The 22510-nt window shown below is 31.0% G+C and overlaps 2 protein-coding genes across 7 annotated transcripts; both read left to right on the plus strand.

The window, feature by feature from the left end:
* Positions 1 to 8339: 8339 nt before the first annotated feature.
* Positions 8340 to 12613, plus strand: cbl (calcium sensor calcineurin B-like). Of its 6 annotated transcripts, none has more exons than XM_026029798.2 (9): positions 8340 to 8480; positions 10120 to 10272; positions 10902 to 10984; positions 11141 to 11200; positions 11382 to 11490; positions 11599 to 11651; positions 11745 to 11825; positions 11922 to 12034; positions 12202 to 12613. In XM_026029798.2, the coding sequence occupies exons 2-9, from the start codon at positions 10191 to 10193 to the stop codon at positions 12263 to 12265; spliced, it is 645 nt and encodes a 214-aa protein (XP_025885583.1). In that variant the 5' UTR covers positions 8340 to 8480; positions 10120 to 10190; the 3' UTR covers positions 12266 to 12613. The 6 variants fall into 6 exon arrangements, with proteins under 6 accessions (XP_025885583.1, XP_069150953.1, XP_025885584.1 ...); XM_069294852.1 differs by lacking the exon at positions 8340 to 8480 and adding an exon at positions 9510 to 9553; XM_026029799.2 differs by lacking the exon at positions 8340 to 8480 and adding an exon at positions 9523 to 9608.
* Positions 12614 to 13803: 1190 nt separating this feature from the next.
* LOC101256364 (uncharacterized) lies at positions 13804 to 20922 on the plus strand. Its single transcript, XM_004234914.5, has 6 exons — positions 13804 to 14165; positions 14702 to 15194; positions 15875 to 16066; positions 16879 to 16908; positions 18717 to 19826; positions 20113 to 20922. The coding sequence occupies exons 2-6, from the start codon at positions 14754 to 14756 to the stop codon at positions 20662 to 20664; spliced, it is 2325 nt and encodes a 774-aa protein (XP_004234962.1). The 5' UTR covers positions 13804 to 14165; positions 14702 to 14753; the 3' UTR covers positions 20665 to 20922.
* Positions 20923 to 22510: the final 1588 nt, after the last annotated feature.

The raw sequence follows: 22510 nt of genomic DNA on the forward strand, positions 1-22510 counted from the left end.
CATTTGGGTTTGTTAGTGATGTTGGATTATCTTTTGATTGGGTGATAATGCTTTGCCTGTTCTATTTTGAATTGTTGAAAAACTGTATCCTCGATGTTCAAACACAATTTTCATATCTCAAAATCAACACTTCATCAACTCAAATTCTAAATCTACAGCCTAAGAGGAGCTAATGTACCCAACAGTCAAAGTTGTAAAAGAAACTGATATCAACATGAAAAGTATCAAATAAAGCGAAGTCTAAAATAAAAGTTTGGTTCTTTTTACATACCTCTTTGGTGGAGCTATGATGGTGACTCTTTGGCTTCTTGATTCCATTTTTGTGAGCCTTGTAGTTGTTGGACTGATTGTTTGCGGTATGATTCTTTGACTTGGCCATTTGGTCTTTTATCTCACAATCGAACTTCAGAGAGATAAAAAAGAGCAGAAATCCAACAGAATTTAGCACCCAAATCACAGGTTTTACTAGCTTTTTCTAATATAATAGTAGAGTAATTCAGATTTGTGTTGTGCTTTCTCACATGCAGTAATTAGTTTGGTCTTTTCCCTTCGAAATTAACTTTATGGGTTTCTTTATTTTAGTTGGATTTTCTTTATCTGAATCCTTTTGAACTTTGTCCATTCACGATTTTCCATTGGAATCAATTTTCTGGGCTCTTGTGGGTTTAGTTTGGAGTTTAAGGATTTTCAATTACTTATACTCCAATGGACTTGCTGATCTAGGAACATAGCATCATTCATTGCTCCAAATGTAACATATAAATGAAAAAGTGCATTCAACAAAACTAAATTCGATTGAAACCCAAGTTTCTGTACATATGCAAGAACAATTCTCCCACGTAGAAAATCTTGCAACCCCAAACAAGCCTTAAGAACAAATGAGGAAGTGAAAAAATTAATACTTACATTGTAACTACGCATTGAAATTAAAGAACTACCTTACAACTATTCAATATAGCAACTTCTTGCTGACCAATGGTGCTCAAAATCTCTCGCAAAAGTTAAAAGTAACTTGTAGAATTTATGAACTTTTAATTCAATCAAAACAAGCTCTAAATTATAACGCTTTATATTGGTCTTTTGGAAGATGAATTCTCAATTAGTAATTGATTATGAAATATGTTAGTGCGGGTGAATTAAGTTCATTGAACAAGGTATAAGTTACACGAGAAAGTAGGAGTAGTAAGGGAGGTTTATTGGTTAACTTGTTTGAGCTCAGGCGTGAGAGGGGAATTGGTGGAGCAGGGTGGTACTGGGGATTTCTAAAATGCTATTTAATCTTATATATCTTTCTTTTTCATACTATTCTTCTTCCGTTAATGATGTTGACTGGCATATTTTAACCTCAGTTTTCAGCCATGACAGAAAGATTGAATATCAATAAATCGACATGAGCACAGAATAATGGACTTGTAAAGTCCAAGTGATAGATAAAGGCCATCCTCGAATCAACAGTGAAGAAAACAAGAAATATTAATTGATGATATTACAAGATGAAGAGGTATTTGCTACTAAACTAACAAATAACCATCTACTTTCATAAATCATTTTGTAGTCAAATAGATGTGTTGCATACCATTTTTATTTTGCTTTTTACTGGCTGTAATCTGTCTTCATTCATTTATTTTCAATTCCATGCTCTTCTACTTAATTGGAGTATTGTTTCTTGTGTTGATGTGGAACACTTGTTGTCATTCTAAATCTACATTTACTCTTCTTTGTTTTATAGGCATAATTTGTGTTATAGGAACATTAGTGATTGGGTTGAATGTTGTTGATTAGGGAAACTTGAATTGGGAGGTTTATTTTTAATTAATTTTTTTTATTGATTGATTTGATTCCATGCTAAAGTTTTGTTCTGTTGCTTTTGAGTTTTGATGTGGAGCATTTATTGTCACTCTAAATCTACGTTTTACTCTTTATTTAATAGGTATAATTTGTGTTGTATGAAAATTACAGTTTGGGTTGAATGTTGTTGATTTTCTTTGTGGAATTTAGGGGAAGTTGAATTCTAAGGTTTCATTTTTAGTTAAATTTGGCTATTGATTAATTTGATTCCAAGTTAGAGTTTTGTTCTCTCTGTCTCTGTGTGATTTGAGCAGGGGGTGGTTGTGGTTTTCTTTTTCTAAAAGAAAACTCATTGTTTCATTTTTCTGATTTACTGTTGTGTCGTAAGCAACTTTTTGAGGCCTGCTAAACTGAAAAAATCTAATCTCCAAAGCTTTTCAAATTGATAAGTGAAATTTTCTGTAAATCTTTTTGGTTAAACCTTACTTGCTACATTTGGTAACGTTAAATTGTTGTTTTTGAGTTTTATGTGGAGCACTTTTGTCACTCTAAATCTACGTTTTACTCTATTTTGTTTTGTAGGCATAATTTGTGTTATAGGAAAGTTAATATTTGGGTTGGATATTGTTGATTTTCTTTGTAAAACTTAGGAAAAGTTGAATTGAGATCTGTATGGATACCAATCCATTTAAGAAATGCAATTGTTACTTTATAATCATTGTTGTGTAAGTCTTAAGATGACATAGGATAAGAGAAGTCTCATGAAAATATTCAGGAATGACCAGTCCTGAGAGATCATAGAATAAGTGAAATCTTGTACAAATAAAGAGGGAGGATCGGTGCTTAGCAAAATTGTCTGTCAACTGATTTTGTGAACACACAAGAAAAACTTACGAGTCTATCAACTAATTTTAAGAATTAGTTTTTGTATTAAGCTTGTTGCTTAATGTTGTTTTTGTGTTGCTTTTTGTGAGAAAAGTATTAGCTCTAAATAGTTGTCTGCAAAATCAGTAGTTACATCATGTCAAATGTACACACGCGTATGTCTGAGTTATATAATTCGTTATTTGTTCTTCAAAGGAACCATAATTATTTCACCTAATTTTGCATCTCTTTGGACCTCAATTGCTTTACATTCAAAAATGTTTTAATCCAATGCACTCTTAATTCAACTTTTGGTCTTTCTTTCAACTTTTGTTCTTATATTGCTTCTTATACAGTAGATCTTAGTTCTCTGGAATTCTAATGAAACTCTGTTCTCGAATAAAGAAATATATCCTAGCTTTTGATGTTTATTCATGTCCCCCCTCTAATGAAAACTAATCGATTTTTAGATTAGTTGAGCACAATTAACTTTCTGCATCACTAGCCAAGGAGTTCTTTCCTAAAGGAGTCTTCTGTTATACTTGTTTGATTTTAGTTACTTCACTAATACAAATGAAGGATCTTTAAAATTTTAATCATTGACTCACTATCAAATTTACATATCACGTGAATGGATAAACTTTCACCCATACTCATATACTTTAAATTTTATATATCCTATGAAATATAAAGGCATTATACATAAATATGTCCTTTAACTTGGTTTCGAATCACATTTATGCCCTTCAACTTTGGGTATGCACAAGTAGACACTTAAACTTGTATAAAGTTGAACAAATAGACACACATGTCCTACATGTCATTTTTTGTCCTACGTGGTGTCCTAAGTGTATTTTGCCATGTAGAGTTTCATGTGTTTATTTATTTAAAAGTTGGATAGTTAAAGTGCATGTTTGTTCATTATGAAAGTTGGAGATCAAAGTTAAAATTTGAAGCCAACTTTAGGATCTAATATATGTATTATGTCAAATATAAATTCTTCCAAATGTTGTATGCTACAATGTGCTTCTTTATTGAGTTATCAATCAGTCCCTTGTTATTGAGATAATGCTTAGTAATTTCTGCTCACTAAAATTATAGTTATTTTGTGGTTCGTTAATGAATTTGGAAATTTTTAGTTAATGGTTTCTTTCTTTGAATATTTTATCTAAATATTGTTGTATTCTTTGCTGAATAGTTCTCATCAACTTTATAGCCTATTCTATCGATTGTTTATATAAATAAATTGCATGTCTTCTGTAGTAGTCTAGTTTTATATTGAAATATTTTCTAAATTGCATGTCTTTTGGATGCTCAACACTCCATAACTATATACTAAATTTATTTTCCCTCTTATTTCACAGATACTTTCTGTCTGACGCTGAGTAACACCGAAAAACAGTTAAAATGGCAGCATTATGTAAACACTGTAAAATGTAGATGTCCAATATATATATATATATATATATATATATATATATGCGCTTGAGTCTCCATGTTAACAAATCTACCATTGAATTTTATCTAATTTTTATAGTTGGGTCACATCTTACTACATGATATACTATAGCCCCGGTAAAGTGATGGTTAGACGAATATCATTCATTGAAAAATTAAGTTTAATATCTTTAATGAAATTATTGAATTTACTATTTGTATACATGTAATAATAACTAGACGTGTTGCATGTATTTTATTACGAGAAAGCAATTTCTCTTGATCAATTTATTCAAATTGAATAAAAGAAAATGACCTCTTCAGATTTCTTATATATGAAAACGAAATTAGTATCATACACATATAGTTGATCTTCAACTAGTAATTTAGTGACCCAACTTGTATGTTTCAACTCCAAGTGACACTTGAAACTTTGAAGAGCTATACGTTGACTAGTGAACAGAAAAAAAAGAAAAATAGTTTGTTGATAATTAAGGTCTTATATGGTGTGCATTTTACAAGCATTATCAATTAGTGATGATCGATGATTGGTCCCAATATTAATATGGATATCATTATCTTCCAAGTCTCACTCTTTCATTTTCTAGTAATAATAGGAACAATTATATATAATAGCAAACTAATAACTTAAAATAAATGAATAGTTAAGGTTTGATTTAATTGTGCTCCATAACAAACATTAGCTAAAATTTGCCAGATTCTCTTTCCCAAAAATCTCGCTCGCCTCTCTCGCTTTATACATAGAAGTGTATAATTCTGTTTCTGTTTTGTATAAAGCGAGAGAAAATTATATATACACATGCAAAAATGTATATCTTCGTGTTATACACTTAATTATACAATTTACAAACATTTTACTTCAAATATTGTAGAGAAAAAGGCCAACGAATTATACAATTGTGAATTATACAATAGCAGTGAAATACAATTTTCTCTAGCTTTATACAACAGAAGTGTATATATTGTGTTTCTGTTTTTGTATAAAGCGAGAAAAACATATATCTTCTTGCTATACACTTATAATTATGCAATATAGATACATTTTAATTCGATTCAACTGTATGCAAAACAAATTATACAATTGCAGCGAAATAGGCCAGCGAGTTATACAATTTAGGCCAGCGAATTATACAATTGTATATGTATAACGAATAATACAGTTTTATGTTTGCTATGGAGCGCAATTATGCAAACTTTGTTATAGCATACAAATATGAATTTTTTGTTTGCTATATGTGAAAGTTGTCCATAATAATATTAGTGCATGTTTTAATAGTTGATTTCGTATATGTATGTCTGATGAATAGAGTTAATTACGATGTTCGTTACTGGTAGGAGGTGATTAATTTTTTGTAAAATTATTAATCGAGATGTGTATAAATTAATCCAAACATTATAATATAGTAAAAAGGATATATAGTGTATATGATTTTATTAATTCAAAATATTTTACGTATGCAGCTCAAAAGATGTTTACGTATATTATTTATTTATGTATATGGATATGTGTTTTTTCTTTTCAAATTATATATTAGTATATTATATTTTTTTTATATATATATATATATACATATATATATATATAATATGTAAAACTCAACGTGTTAGTATATCGATTCTGTTGGTGTTTTCTTTTCATAATTAAATAAAATAACCAATTCAAGATATATAGTGTGATTAATACTAGTACTCATCTCAAGTTGTAGCTTCAAATTTTCGAACTTGAAGTTTCAATTTTATTTTTTTTTTAAATTCTTTTATACTCAGTTAAATATCTTCACACCAATTGATATAAAAATATACTTTTTTTTGTCCATTTTTAATTGTCTAGATTTTCTTTTTTAGAGTCAAGTTATAAAAAAATTTAACTAACATTACGGAGTATTTTTCATCATATTGGTATGCAAAAAATTACAATTGATAGTACTTATTGTATAATTTTTGAATATCTAATATTTTTTAAAATATCAAATTAATTTTATCTAATTTAACTTTTAAAATTAATCAAATTAATTTTTGAAAACTATAATATAACAATTAAAAATGGACAGAGATAGTAATAAGTAATTTTCACATAGATATAATTAGTGTATATAGAAAATATAATATAAAAAATTTTAGCTATTAGATTTGCATGCTACATTTTTGTCGAGTAGATTTTTCATAAATTAATTATTTTTCAATTTATCAAATCAGTTAAATGGTGACTGGTTATGTAATTGCCTTCATGATAAGTGGAAATAATATAATTAAAATAGTTTTTTTATGACACGACGTCTTTGTTTTATTTCTTAATAGTATGTATAAAAAAGTAAATAAATATACTATAAAAAATGTGTAGCCTCAATTTATTAATCTATCCAATCTCTATCAAAATGTTTTCTTTTAATCGCTAAAAATCAATTCTTGATATATATTACTCAGTTTTGTTGATGTATTAATCAAATAAAATACTTTGATTTTGGAGCTATTAGGCCTATTTATTTTGTTTATTACAGAAGAATCTAAAAAATTAAAATCGAATATAGTAATTTCATACTTAAATATTATTTGATAGGGAGGGGTAGGTAAAATGCCAACCAAATGGGGTACCAGAAAGGGATTTTTTTATAAAAAAATATTTTAATTGGATTAAAAATATATAATACCGACATTGTAAATATAGTGAAGTACATATTGACATCATATTTTTGAAATTTGTTGTTTTAAATTATATTTTTTATTTCTAGTGTATTAAATATTTTATGTGAGTTAGAATTTGATTTTTTTATAAGAAAAAAGAATATCTTTTTAATAGCTTGAAAATTTAAAAATGTAGTTGATGATAACTATTAGAATGCTATTATAATAAATAAAGTTATATACTAAGCCATTGAATTGATATGATCATCATAAATTACTTTTATTTTAACAATTATGATATTTAAAAATATTCGTATTGGTCTATTTTTATTTTTACATTTGAATTAGAAAAAGAAGTCCCATAGTCTATATGCGGATAAATCAGTCTGAAGAGATTAGAAAGCACATAAATTTAGGTTATTTTAAATAATTTCGAACATAAAATAAAGCATTTTAAAAAGGGAAAATGCACAACTACACTCTCAATCTATGCCCGAAATCTTAGAGATACATTTATACTATACAAAGGTCCTATTACCCCTGAACTTATTTTATGAGTAATTTTCTACCATTTTTAGCTTATGTGGCACTAGTTTGAAAAAAAAAAGTCAACCATCGTTGGGCCCACAAAATAGTGTCACGTAGGCTAAAAAGGGATAAAAAATTATTAATAAAATAAGTTCAGGGGTAATAGGACCTTAGTATAGTATAAATATGTCTCTGAGATTTCGGGCATAGGTTGAGGAGGTACTTGGCCATTGTCCCTTTCAAAAAATTTTGAAAAAAAAATATGCAAATAAGAATAATAGCAATCACGAAATAATATGAAATAAAAAACGCTGCATAATATAACATAAGAATAAAGAACCATTGTTACAACCAAATAATGTGATTGTTGAAGCACCAAAAACACTTATAATAATCGAAATTGAAGAATAAGAAATCATAAAAATAACATTAATATCAAGATTTAAATACTATCATCAAACCTGTCCCACAAAATATAAACAAATGTAAAATGTATACATTCCTTCAATAGAAGTTGTCATCTTTACCCTTTACAGATTAAATAGTATGTATATATGATTTGATTTCAAAAGCACTCATAATAGTCGAAAATTGAAGAATAAGAAATTAAATAATAATGTTAATATCAAATTTAAATACGATCATCAAATCTGTCCAGCAAAATATAAATAAATATAAAATACATACATTCCTTCATTATAAGTTCATCTTTACCCTTTTACAGATTATATAAGTACGTATATATAATTTGATTTCAAAAGCACCCATAATAATCTAAATTGAAGAATAAAAAATTAAAAAAATAATGTTAATATCAAATTTAAATACGATAATCAAACACGTCCAGCAAAATATAAACAAATATAAAATACATACATTCCTTCATTTAAAAGTTCTCATTTTTACCTTTTTACAGATTAAATATATATATATATATATATGATTTGATTTCAAAAGCACTCATAATAATCAAAATTAAAGAATAAGAAATTAAAAATTAATATTAATACTGAATTTAAATACGATCATCAAATCTGTCCAGTAAAATATAAACAAATATAAAATACATACATTCATTCACTAAAAGTTATCATCTTTACCCTTTTACAGATTAAATAAGTATGTAAATATGATTTGATTTCAACTCTCAAAAAAGTTATAAATCTGTTGGCTTAATTATGAACTCTGGTCTTCAAAGTTTAAAAGCAATGCATCATTAGGTAATTAATTAATCTTCCAGTAATTATACTGTTTATATATATTTTTTTCCATTTCAGCAAACTATTTTCTTGATCTTGAATTAGAGCCCAGCCCCTCTATCAATGGAGACAAAATCTAGTTTTGTTTACTGATTTATAGTTAAAGATCACATTTTTAGTGATCAAGTTTTCTAACTATTCACATTACTCCAAGGAGTTAGCTTGTGAGAACTGAGAAGAGGTTAGATTTGCTATAACATTTGGCTGGATATAGCGTGTACAAAGAGAGGTAGGCTGAAAAAGTATTGGGAGACGTGATTAGACAATATATGGCCCAACTCTAGATTATCGAGCCTTAGATAGGAGGGTGTGGAGGTCGAGTATTCTGGTAGAAGGTCAGTAGGTATGGGGTATTGTTTTAAGCTGTTTTGTTACAGAGTCTTGCTGTTGAATCCACCATCACTTGTTGTTTGATTGTGTTTAGGTCATAGCATTATTTTGTGGTTGTTATTGTTTACTTATAAGTTGTTTTATTTCTCCTATGTCATTTCCCCTCCTTTTAGGAAAAATGCACAACTATCTCTAGATTATGAATGAAATATCAGAGACATAATTTAACTAAATTAAGATCGTATTATTCCTGAATTTATTTATCTTTTTGTATTTTTTTGCATCTTTTGTCGGCTCCATGCAATTGAGGCGCGTGGGAAATATTTGGATGCCACGTAAGCTAAAAAGATGCACAAAATTACCAAAAAAAATAAATTCAGGATGATAGGACCTTAGTTTAGTTAAGGTGTGTATCTGCGATTTTGATCATAGTCTAAGGCGGTACTTGTGCATTTTCCCCTCTTTTTATTATTATGATATGTTATACTTGAGTCGATGGTCCTTCAAAAACAGTCTCCTTACCTTCATGAGGTAGGGGTGTGGTCCATGTACAATCTACCCTTTCCAAACCCCACTTGTGGGATTTCACTGGCTATGTTGTTGTATATTGCTTTCCCATTGGTATATATGTATTTTTCGAAATCGTAATAATCTTTTTCTACCTATGTTCCATCTGAATTTGTGACTTAAAAAATGGTCCTATGGTAATGACATTTGGACCCTTAAACTTGGTCTCTAACTGCAAAAAGCTTTCTATCTGTATGTTATTACTGTCCTTTTTATGTTTAGATCCATCCTCTTTTCTCTTTTTAATGTGTTGTAATATGTTTTCTTTCAGAGCTATGGTATTTTAGGTCCATACATATTAGTAACTCCAGTTTATTTGTGAGGGAAAAAAATGTTTATGTCATAACTATATCTCTTTGCATTGTCAAGGCTATAAGTAAATTAGTTGCGAAAACAGAATGGTATAGTGCTGCTGAAGATATAAGATGCAGATTTTGAAGTGAAGGGCAATTGCTATATAGAGCTAGAAGCTTTGATCCATTTGTTCTTCTATTCTTGTTTTTATCTTATTTTGAGTAAGCGATAACATTCGATGTCCTGGTGATTACCTTGAACCTGATAAAGTAGCACAAATCAGTATTTCTTCTTTCTGCTATCTTCCTACTGTTTCATTTTGACTTTGACATAATATTATTATGCATGACTCGTTTGCTCAATTCCCTGATGATGAGGTTGAAGTTGTTCTCTTGTATTTGATTGTCAGGAGGCTGTTTGACGAAGCTTCACTAGAATATATCGTTAGTTAACCAACATTTTATTGAATTTGGTCTTTTGATGGGCTGCTTTCCCTCAAAAATCTGCCGATTCAGTACCCCTGGTTACGAGGATCCAACACTGCTGGCTGCTGAGACCGCTTGTGAGTATATATGCATATCCTTACCAAATTGGTATTTTGTTTCGATCAGTTGTCTTTATTTCTGTTTTTTTCCCCATCCTCAAGTTCTGGATCTTCAAAGTCATTCAGACACCAAGAGGGCCTATTGCTGAAGGAAAATACTAGAGGGTAATAAATTAATATGATTTTTTTTTCTACACAGCGAGGAGGTCTCAAACTCCTTTAGTGCATATGGATGATGTTAAAGAATTTTTCACATATGTGTTATAACTTATAATAGAAGAAAATGAAGGAACAACGGAATAGTATATGGTTGAGCTTCAGAATGAAAATTTCCTCCTCGATCTAGCTTAGATCATAGTACGAGTAACCAAACAACCAAAAATTTTCCATATCCTGAACCAATGAGATAGTTGAGGGTAGTTTTAGTACTCAACGAAAAGCCTTTAAATTGTCTCCTGACAAAATTTTATATTATGAATGTGACGACTGAACTAGTAGTTCAGTGTTCTGGCCTCCACTGCAGGCATGTAAGTAAACAAGTGCTATAAACATGTATAAAGTTATTTAATCGACAGCAAGTTATGTCTGCTTTTATTCAGTCCAAAACAGCAAATTGAGCATTCTGTTCAACGATTTATGTATTGCAGTTACGGTGAGTGAAGTTGAAGCATTATATGAGCTGTTCAAGAAAATAAGCAGCTCTATAATTGATGATGGACTAATTCACAAGGTATAATTTCTCTACTACTTGAATAACCGTTAAGCCATATATCGTTTATGTGTTCTTGGAGTTCCACATTTATAATTTACTAGTATTGAACTCTTTGATTACACGTAGAATATGTTATAGAGTTTCCTATTAACTTCTCTGGCATTCCATCATTAGGAAGAATTTCAGCTGGCAATTTTCAAGAACCAAAACAGGAGAGATCTTTTTGCAGACAGGGTATGTTTTGTTGATTAACTTTTTCTTTGAAATGGATTCTCCATATTAATGATTAAGCATTACAACTCTTATGCTTTGGATCAATCGTTTCTGTTTCATTTGAAGAACGACCATTCGTCTGGCTTTAATCTGACTTATATTTGCTGAGTTTTTCTTTTCCACTCTTTCTGGAATCATGCAGATTTTTGATCTATTTGATTTCAAGCGCAACGGAGTGATTGGATTTGGAGAATTTGTCAGATCATTGAGTGTATTCCACCCAAATGCACCAGTAGCAGATAAAATTGCATGTAGGTGGCTTATATTCAACTATCTACAGCTTTAGAATTCTAAACATGATCTTTTTAACCTCTTCTGCAACATTATTAATGTGTACACACGGTGGATTCTTTCTGCAGTTGCATTCCGATTATATGATCTAAGGCAGACTGGTTATATTGAGAGAGAAGAGGTAGGTGTTGCAACCGTACTTATACTGATTTACTCTATGCTCCCTTGTCATGAACATTAGTCATATTCGCTGCTTGCTTGGTTTTTATTACAGCTGAAAGAGATGGTTTTGGCGCTGCTGAATGAGTCAGACTTGATTCTTTCGGATGATATAGTTGAAATGATTGTAGATAAGGTTGACTCCTCGACTCCATGATTGTCTGCTAATATGTTTGATTGTGTGCCTTTGTGTTATTCATATTGACCACCTAGTTTTATCTTGTTGCACCAGACATTTGATGAAGCAGATAAAAAGAGTGACGGGAAGATAGATGAAGAAGAATGGAAGGAGTTTGTTTCAATGAATCCCTCTCTTCTAAAGAATATGACCCTTCCATATCTCAAGTAAGTTATAACATCGAGCTGCATCAAGGCAGCTTGTGTGTTTGCGTTTATCTTTTCACCATTCCTCTGGAAATGTTCAAAAATCAAGCTCATTGGCCTTAAATCTACTATCAAATTTGTGTGCTATAAAGCAACTTTTGAGTGTTGTTTGTTACCTTTCATTATAGGGATATAACTTTAGCATTTCCTAGCTTTGTGATGAACTCTGAGGTGGAAGATTCGGAAGTCTAGACTCATGCTTTTAGCATATAACACGCGTAGTTGAAACTCCCACGTATCAGGTAATCTCTTCCGAACTAGTGATGCAACAGAAATGCAAAAGAGTCGAGATTAATCGGATTTTGCATTGAAATTTTGGAAGTTGGCTACACCAGATTGATGCAGAAAATCAGTTCTTTTGCCAGCTCCAATAGGCATTAGCAAGATGTACTACTTTTAAAGTATCTAGCTAGTCTGTTGGAGTTAGATATCAAGGTAGTATTGAAAGTCGAAGTTTTGTTCAAATGTAATAAACAAACATGAATTTCAAATTTGAAATCCAAATTGCAATGATCAAACGGACTCTGTAGTTCCTCAAAACCTTTTTCTCACTTCTCATCTACTTAGAAGCTCTTTGTATCGGAAGGACGGTTAAACTTTTGCATTGAGATGAAATAAATTCTATCCTGTTTGTATATTCGTAAGCGAAATAGACAAAATGCAGACTCCATACCAAACACTACTACCTATAACGCAATTATCGAAATTAGTCTAACAATAATTGAATCAATGACATCTTTTGCCTCATATGCCTTATTTACAAACATGTACCCAGAGATCTTTATAGAGTCGTTGCTCATTTACAACATTTTGTCATAGATGGATTTACCCCAGAGCTAAAATAAGCTATAGATCTGTCAACATGCATCAACACAACGCCTATTCTACAAAAAATTCTTTAGTATAATCAGGAAGCTTTAATTTAGGTAGGATTAAAATCACCAACTTAGTATAATTTTATGATGACAATTTAAATTTGTTTGCTACTAATCTCAAAGAATACGATGTAAAATATTTTTTAAAAAAAATAGTTTTATAGCCAAAATTAATTTCATAACATAGTTGAGCTCTCGCCATTTATATTTTTTTAAAAAAATTCTTAATATTTAAAACATTTACAAAGGTAAAAATAATTTCTAAAATATATCCATATATTATCAAATGAGAATTTAAAATGGAAAATTTATGAGAAATGACAAACATCTAGAGTATATTAAATGATATAACTATAGTTTCAATTATTTTTAATTTGTGGTTATAGTTTCATGAATTTTTACTATTTTATTTTCTAATTATATAAATCTACAATATGTATAATTCGGTCTTTAATTATATAGATCCAAGATCTGTGTAGGCTTATTCTTATTATTTACATACAATTTATGAAAAAGTCATAATTAATTAACAGATTAGTATATTGACAAACGAATTATATGAATGGAGTTTTTGAAAAATTCCTAAATGAAAGAATACAAAATTAGTATATAATTTACCTGCTTTGATATTCACAGAACGAAATATACAAGCGGACAATCAAAATATACGAACCACAATATTCATTTGTATTTATTTTATCAGCGAAATATGAAAAACACAGACTTCACACCAAATGATACTTTCTATAGCTATATAACACAATAATTGAAATTACAATTATAAAGCTTTATTATTACATCTATTATCTTACTTTTATGTTTTTAAATATTAATGAATGCATACAAATTGTCTTTAATTGATTCGATTCAATTTTTCGATTTGAATAATGGATTTTTACTAAAATGGTCAACTCCTTAAGATTCATAAATGACAAGTGTATTGTAATCAACAAAACCAATCATGCACCGCAAGACAAATTTGCCGACGCGCCCACGTTTTCCCCACGCTCCTCTGTATAAAACATTTGTTTTGCAGTCAATTTTAAGTTTCCTTTGCAATCTGAAGAATCCAACAATATTGTTTTGGACCCAACAATCTCCGATTCTATTTTTCAGAAAAAAATAAAAATTTCTAAATAGAAACTAAAACCCAAATTTATGAATCCAAATCTTGCCCACTGAATCTAAAAAAGTGCCGATAGGATTTCCACTTTCAGGCATGTTCATTCAATCTCTTAATCACTTATTACAGATTGGGATTTATCAATCCCCTTTAGTTTTTTGTTTTTTTGTTTTTGCATTTTTTCTATGCTTTTTGATTGTTTTATAATCTTTGTTTACTCTATTTGAAGTGAAGAGTTTGGTGGTAGTGTAAAGATTGGAACTTTATTTGGTTTTGTTTAGAATCTTGAAGTAAAGAGTTTGATGGTAGTATAAAGATTGCAGCTTTATTTGGTTTTGTCTTAGAATCTTGGTTTATTTGGTAATTGGACTAGTGGGTGTTTTCTGTTTTCTTGTTTTAGTTTTTTGTTTGGTTTGTTTTCTTGTTTTAGTTCTGTATTTGGTTTATTTTAATTGTGGGTGTTTTCTGTTTTCTTGTTTTAGTTCATTGTTTGGTTTATTTTACTAGTGGGTGTTTTCTATGTTCTTGTTTTAGTTCTTTTGGTTTATTTTCTTGTTGTTAGAACGTATAAGAAGTACTTTGGCGAAGAGTTGGTAGCATTAGATTGAATTTGTATCCTGTTTTGTGCAGAATTGTGAGATTGATTGGATCAATGTGTGAACTGTGGATGACTTAATCTGTAATGCAATCAATAAATTCGGGTGAAAAGAAGTGTTTGAAACGTTCGAGATCATTTTCAAGTGAGATGCCAGGGACTGATACAAATGTTGCAAAGCCTTTAGAGGATTGCGTCCTGTTTCCTGTTGAAGATATAGTGCAGTATCCTCTACCTGGTTGTGGTTCACCAACGTCTATAGGTTTTAGTCCAGATGATAGTTTAGTTACATATTTATATAGTCCAAACCAAAATCTATGTAGAAAGGTTTTTGTATTGGATCTCAAGAATGGAAGGCATGAATTGTTCTTTAGTCCACCAGATGGTGGACTCGATGAGAATAACTTATCTGCTGAAGAGAAGCTTAGAAGGGAGAGGTCAAGGGAACGTGGTTTAGGGGTAACACGATATGAGTGGGTTAAGGCAAGCGCCAGACGGAAAGTCATTATGGTACCACTACCTGCTGGAGTAAGTTATCTTTTCTCATGTAAGTTTTAGTGCTCAATTTCTATTTAATGCTATCCCTATTGTTCAACTGAACTATAATCTCCCAAACTATTTGTTGATGCAATTGGTAATTAAAGAATAAAAAATAGCTGTTGTCTTCCAGTTGTGAAATTCTCTCAATTTTTTCTATTCCGAAATGTTACAATGTGTATTCTGCACTGGGCCGACCCCCTGATTCTCTTTTTTTTTCTGGAAAAAACTAATATACATGCTCAACCTCACTGCTAACATGTATTTTACAGGAGTAATCATTTAGTGGTAAAGGCCTTCTTTTGGGTTAAAAAAGAATTTAAATTGTGAAAAATTAGAACAGTCTTATCTGAGATAGTGATAGTTTTTCTGTCCATATTAGTCCGCTGGATAGATCGTCCTTCTTTTGGCCTTTGTAGTCCTCAAATATTTGAGTTTTGATTAACACATTCTTATTCTCTGCGCTCTGTTCCATCTGCAAAAAGAAATCCTTCACAGGACTGCTTGGGAGATAATAGTAATAATTTCTTTTCATTTTTAAATTCAGTTCTTTACCTGAAATCATGTATATATCTGTACCATATCATTTTTTGTGGGGGTCCAAACTGATTTTTTGTGTTTGTTTCTCCAATTATCAGATCTAATCAGAGTTCACTTTATACGTAAAACAGGTATACTTGAAGGATCAGAATGCAGAACCAGAACTTAAGATAGCAAGTACATCCTCCTCGCCAGTCTTGGATCCACATATTTCACCTGATGGTACCAGGCTTGCATATGTGAGAGATAATGAGTTGCATGTGTTAAACCTTTTGTACCATGAATCAAAGAAGTTAACAACAGGCGCCGATGACAATGTTATAGTAAGGACTTGTTCAAGATACTTATTGCTGATATATCTGTCTTATCTATTGCTATAAGTGCTTAATGAAGGATATTACTCTCCACATGTGATGTGCATCATATGCCATAGTTTTAATGCTAATTTTATGCCTTGCTATCCTCTCCTTTTGTCATATTACTTGGCAGCTCAAGTAGAAACCTTGTGCAGTGATTAATTTATTTGGTCCATCTTGTTGACTTCGATACATGGTCATATAATTTTATGTTTTTATCAACTACAACGATCATGAAATGAAATGTAATTACAATTGAAACAATAAAAAATGAAACGTGAGTTAATATATGCTCTAAGGTTGAAAATATCATTGAAAAATCTTTACAAAGAAGAGTCCCTTAATTACATAAGTCTAAAATGAAAATCGGGAATTAAAATCATTATAATATCTATTTATCCTTTTTAGAAGATGGTATACTGTCATTCAGACTCGAACCAAGATGCATTACTACCGCTTCCTAAGAGTAGCGTGTCTACCAATTTTAACATAACGGCCTGTCGTGAACTCATAATAGCCTATGAATAAGCAATAGTCGAGATTGAGTAAGCTATTTTAGTTTAGTAATGATTCGATGAATTTCTTGTTTCAACAGAAATTATCATTTAACAGTTGTGTTGTCTGGAGTTGGTATCTGAATCCTTCTTTTTATCGTGTCATCTTCTAGAGATGAAAACTCTCCATGCATATTGTGTTGGCTAGTTTGTTTAGTTTTATGCTGCTTTCTTTAAATTAATTTGATACTAATCCTTGTTGCCTTCCTTTTTCCCCATCTGCAGACTCATGGTCTTGCTGAATACATTGCTCAGGTGAGATCGGTATCAATATTTTATTGTTACTAGTTTAGGGAAAATTTTCCTGTTTGAGGTTGATATTTACATTTCATCATTTGCCTGTTTTTGTAAATACTGTTACCATTAAGACCTATGTTTATGAATATCTCCATAAAGCGTGTTCAAAAGTTTTTTCTCTGAGCATGGAAATGAATATAAACATAGTCAAGTGATTGGAGAAAGTATTTTAAATGGTTGATATCCTTATTTCCTTTAGTTCGAATCTAGTGTTTTTTTAACTTATTTGTTAAAATTTGGAAGTTTTGTTTCAAAGTTCAGGCGTGGTTGACATCTCGACATAGAAGTATGACACTACTAAAAATAAATCTTTTGAGAAAATACATAAGTCGCACCGATTACTTGTTTAGAGAACTTATCTATGCTCATAACTTTATGGGAAATATATTTACCCCTTATTCTAATCTATAGTAAAATTAATACCTCCTTCCAAACACAATCCCAGATTTATGTACATGAGCGTTATCTCAAAAAATGTACATGAGCGTTATAGACACACCTGACATGTGTATAATTATCATATGTTTATTTGCTTATATGATGGCCGGTCATAGTTCAGTAAAGATTTTAAGTGGGTTCTCTTGGACTATGCTATGTATGAATGATTTTTTCTATTTCATAGGGGATTTTGGTTCATTTTTATTTTTTGTTCTCTCTCTTTTTTCTTTTTTTCTTTTCCTTTTTTTTAAGTTTTTACCCTTATGTCTTCTTTTCTTACTCTTTCTTGTTTTTTCATATCCTTGGTAGTTCTCCAGACAAGTTTGAGGTGCAGCTTATGTATTTTCTCTAAGGACCCGTTTGGCCATGCGATATGGTATCATGATATGATACCATAATTATGGGATGAAATTTATGTTTTGTTTAGACATGCGATATGAAATTTTTGTGTTCTATATTTTCTCAGAAACATAAGAATCCCATAAGTTGTAAAACTATTAAAATAGCCCTAATTGTTTATTCAATCTTACCAAATAAACACAATTTATAAAATCGCATAATAAATTATTACAAAGCTATTTGTTCTCCACTTAAGTAATTGTTTCATCTAACTTTAATTCAATAAAAAAAATTTGAACATAAATTGTAGTGTACTAGTCTTTAATATAATTCTCCCACATAGTACGGATGATTTCCTCACGTTGAACTTGCATCTCTCGATCATGTAACCGAGAAGACGAACCAAAATGGTTACTTTGAGTCGTAATAAATACAAAACAGTAGAAGTAATAAATTAGGTGTTGGAGTAAATGAAGAGACCAAATTTTATGTCGGTGAGGATAGTAAATTTTTAAAGTAATGATGTGACTAAATTTATTTAGTTTAGTTATGAAATAAATGGTTAGGTAGATATAATTGTAGGGTTGTTTTAACAAAATATAAACTTGTGGATCAATTATTTTATTAAAAATATCTCAAATCATGATATGGAATTCCCATATTATTGTTTTTTTTTTTGGAGAATATTGAATCACATCTCATGATATGGAATCAACATAAAATCGCATGTCCAAACGCTGATTCCATATCGTGATATGATATTGCATGGCCAAACGCCTACTAAATCTTTCAACTACTTTATGCTATCATTCTTTGTAATTTACTTCTCCAGCATTTTCAGTGGCCGTTATGAAATTTTGACTTGCTAACAGCAAATGTATCTTTTAGAGTTCTACTTTTAATGATGGGGTTGCTTGCTTATTGCAAGACGCTTCAATTTTCACCTTCTTGGTCTTAGCTAGAAAACATTTCATTTTTGCTGATTGTAGGAGGAGATGGAACGGAAAAATGGGTACTGGTGGTCATTGGACAGCAAATATATAGCATTCACACAGGTTGATTCATCTGGGATACCTTTATTCAGAATTATGCATCAAGGTAAAAGTTCCGTTGGTCCTGAGGCACAGGAAGACCACGCTTACCCTTTTGCTGGAGGGCCAAATGTCAAAATTCGCCTGGGAGTGGTTTCAGCTAACGGGGGTCAAATAACATGGATGGATCTTCTTTGTGGTGTAAAGGACAAAGCAAATGAGGACGAGGAATATTTGGCGAGAGTGAATTGGATGCATGGAAATATTCTGACTGCACAAGTCTTGAGTCGATCACAATCCAAACTGAAAATCATTAAATTTGATATCAAGACAGGGAAAAGGAGTGTAATATTGGTTGAAGAACATGATACATGGGTCAATCTTCACGATTGTTTTATACCTTTGGACAAAGGACTCAACAGAACTAATGGTGCATTTATTTGGGCCAGCGAGAAAACAGGGTTCAAACATTTGTATCTTCATGACACAAATGGAGTCTGTTTGGGACCGATAACTCAAGGTGATTGGTTGGTTGAACAAATTGCGGGTGTAAATGAAGTTACTGGCCTTGTATATTTTACAGGAACTTTGGATGGGCCTATGGAATCTCACCTTTACTGTGCTAAATTGTTCCCCGAAGCTAACGGTCCATTGCAGTCCCCTTTGAGATTGACTAATGGACATGGAAAACATGTCGTTGTGCTTGATCGTCAAATGCAAAGATTCATAGATATCCATGATTCCTTGGTCTCACCTCCCAGAATTTCACTCTGCTCCTTGCATGACGGAAACTTGATTATGCATTTATTTGATCAACCTGTCAGTATTCCACAATCCAGGAAACTCCATTTTGAATTACCAGAAATAATTCAGATACAGGCCAAGGATGGAACTACTTTGTATGGGGCATTATACAACCCAGATCCAATGAAGTTTGGACCTCCTCCATACAGAACTATGATTGAAGTGTATGGTGGTCCCAGTGTACAGCTTGTGTGTGACTCGTGGACAAACACGGTTGACATGAGAGCTCAGTATCTACGAAGCAAAGGCATCTTAGTATGGAAGGTTTGCTCCTCTTCTCTTTTCCGTCCATATGCATAATAAATTCATTCAGTTGTACCTGGCCATACCAGTTTTGTCCAATAGGTTGACGTCTGATTGTTGTTATAAACCTCTCTTGTTCTCTATCTTAAAATTGCTGATCTCGTTCCTCGTCTGTTGTGTATTTTCTAAATTGAGTTTTCTGTAGTTTCTCAAAGGAGATTGATTCATTTAGGTCTATTATAGACGATACAGAATAAATAAAGTAAAGAAAAGACATTCCGAACTTTAACTGCTCAACTTTTTACAGATGGACAATAGAGGCACTGCTCGACGAGGACTCATGTTTGAGGGTGCACTCAAACATAAATTTGGCCTCGTTGACGTTGATGATCAATTGACAGGTGCTGAGTGGCTCCAGAAACAAGGGCTTGCTAAACAGGGCCACATTGGATTATATGGATGGAGCTACGGTGGGTATCTCTCAGCTATGGCGTTGGCAAGGTACCCTGAGGTATTCAAATGTGCTGTTTCTGGTGCTCCTGTTACATCATGGGACGGATATGATACATTTTACACAGAAAAGTATATGGGCCTACCATCTGAAAATCCATCAGTCTATCAAGAGGGCTCCGTAATGCACCACGTTGACAAGATCAAAGGGAAGCTTTTACTCGTGCATGGCATGATCGATGAAAATGTGCATTTTAGGCACACTGCTAGGCTTATTAACGCACTTGTGGCAGCCAGAAAGCCTTACGAGTTGTTAATATTCCCAGATGAACGTCACATGCCTCGGAGACTGAGAGATCGTATATACATGGAGGAGAGAATTTGGGAATTCATCGAGAGAAACTTGTGAATGGCCTACTCATTGTTCTAGCAATCGCTTATATGCCCTCGGCTCTCGGGTAGAGAAAATTTTGGGGCTCATTTCCAGGTCAACACAGCATGGTTCACTTGATTATAGAAGAAAAATTTGTACTATTCTCAGGCTAATAAAAGTTGTTTGTGTTAACTTAATCTGTGTTATAGCTGCCATGTACCATTAGTACCAGATGTACAAAAATAATGCAACACTCCATTTCCTGGGAAGAAATTAATTTGTTTTTCACCATCACTACTTTTGATTAATGGCATATCTAATGTATTGATATCGAGTTCATTTAAACTCAATATTTTTGTAATTGAATTCATCTGAAATTAGGGGTGTGCAAAAATCGGCTCAATTGATAAATAATGTTATTAATATATTGGTATTGGGTTACGTGTTCACCGAAAAACGGTTTTGTGAACTCTTTTTTGAGCTATCGATTTTTGATTTTAAGGTTTTAGTTAATGTTTAAACTGATAACCCAATAAATTAAGGATGGGCATAGTATGGTATGATATAGTATTTGAAAGTTTCGACACCATATTTTCGGTATTCGTTTTTTAAAACGTTATATTATTATCATATAAATTTGATTTTGTATGGTTCGATATAATGAAGTTCGGTTTCAGTATTTCATGGTATGGTAATTGTTAAGCATAATTTGTTCAACTTCGACTAATATATACTCGTATAATAGAGTACTATGACTTCGACAATTACAAAAAGGTCTCAATTGTATCATACTAACACATTACATATATAGCAATACACATGCAAAATAAAGTACAAACAACTCCTTTTGTTAATCAATACAATTCAAATACATTTCGATCAACATAGAGTAATCAAAGTTTTAGCTTCTAAACATTTAGTTTATACTAATACTAGTTGCATATTTGTTAGTATTTAAATAATGTATTATGTTATTTATGTAGTTATATACTTCGATATGATATTTGATATTTCGGTATGTTATATCTAAATACCAAATAAGGTACGAGTACAAAAAAATTTAAAATATATATCATATACCACACCAAATACCATAATATCAAAATAACGGAATTAAAGTTTTCTATATGGTATAATATTTCGGTATATACATACCATACACACCATTTTTCATTGGAACACTTGTTTGAGCAACAGCCGGAAGCTCAATCGCCCTAAGACCATGTTGATGTTCATGAAATAACATGTCTATTATAAAAAAAGTTCTCTGTTCATGAAAGAAAATGACTACTATGAAATGTTATTTGTTCATGAAAGAACATCAGTGGTGTAGCCAGAAATTGTACAAAGGATGTCCAAAAATCTGATAGCTCGTAAAAATAATTTAAAGAATGAGTGAACTTAAATTTTGTAAATCAAACTACATAAGGTTAATGATTAATTTTTTTAATTAAATTGTACCAAAATTTTTTTAAATCAAACTTTATAATATTTAGCTTTAGTGTTCACATTTATCTAATAGGAAGTAAACAAACAAAGAAAAAGAGAGATATTTCAGTTTAGAGTGAAATCATTTTTATGCTTCAACATTTCACAAACCTCTGAGTGACTAAAAACGAGAAATGAAAAATAAATAATAGAATCAAACGAGTTATATTAAAAGAGAATTTATATAAAGTATTTTCACTTTTAATAGCTTAATGAAATAAATAAATAAAATTTTCTTATTAACTTTAAATTAAATAATTCTTTTAAATTTTATTTAAATTTTTAATGAAAGAAAAAACATCAAAGTCAAATCACGGAAATCGAACCCGGCAAGTTGCAAAGAACTTACAAAGAGTTGAATGACTGAAACCACTAAACTAGAAATTTTTTATTG

Source organism: Solanum lycopersicum, chromosome 3 (assembly GCF_036512215.1).
Source record: "Solanum lycopersicum chromosome 3, SLM_r2.1".
Lineage (NCBI taxonomy): Eukaryota > Viridiplantae > Streptophyta > Magnoliopsida > Solanales > Solanaceae > Solanum > Solanum lycopersicum.

Bases quoted from the DNA above. Each gene is read 5' to 3' on its own strand.
- cbl (XM_026029798.2), top strand. From the start codon at position 10,191: ATGGGCTGCTTTCCCTCAAAAATCTGCCGATTCAGTACCCCTGGTTAC. The intron at 11,201-11,381 runs GTATGTTTTGTT...GGAATCATGCAG, and splicing joins GAGATCTTTTTGCAGACAGG to ATTTTTGATCTATTTGATTT. The intron at 11,491-11,598 runs GTAGGTGGCTTA...TTCTTTCTGCAG, and splicing joins AGTAGCAGATAAAATTGCAT to TTGCATTCCGATTATATGAT.
- LOC101256364 (XM_004234914.5), top strand. From the start codon at position 14,754: ATGCAATCAATAAATTCGGGTGAAAAGAAGTGTTTGAAACGTTCGAGA. The intron at 15,195-15,874 runs GTAAGTTATCTT...TACGTAAAACAG, and splicing joins TGGTACCACTACCTGCTGGA to GTATACTTGAAGGATCAGAA. The intron at 16,909-18,716 runs GTGAGATCGGTA...TGCTGATTGTAG, and splicing joins TTGCTGAATACATTGCTCAG to GAGGAGATGGAACGGAAAAA.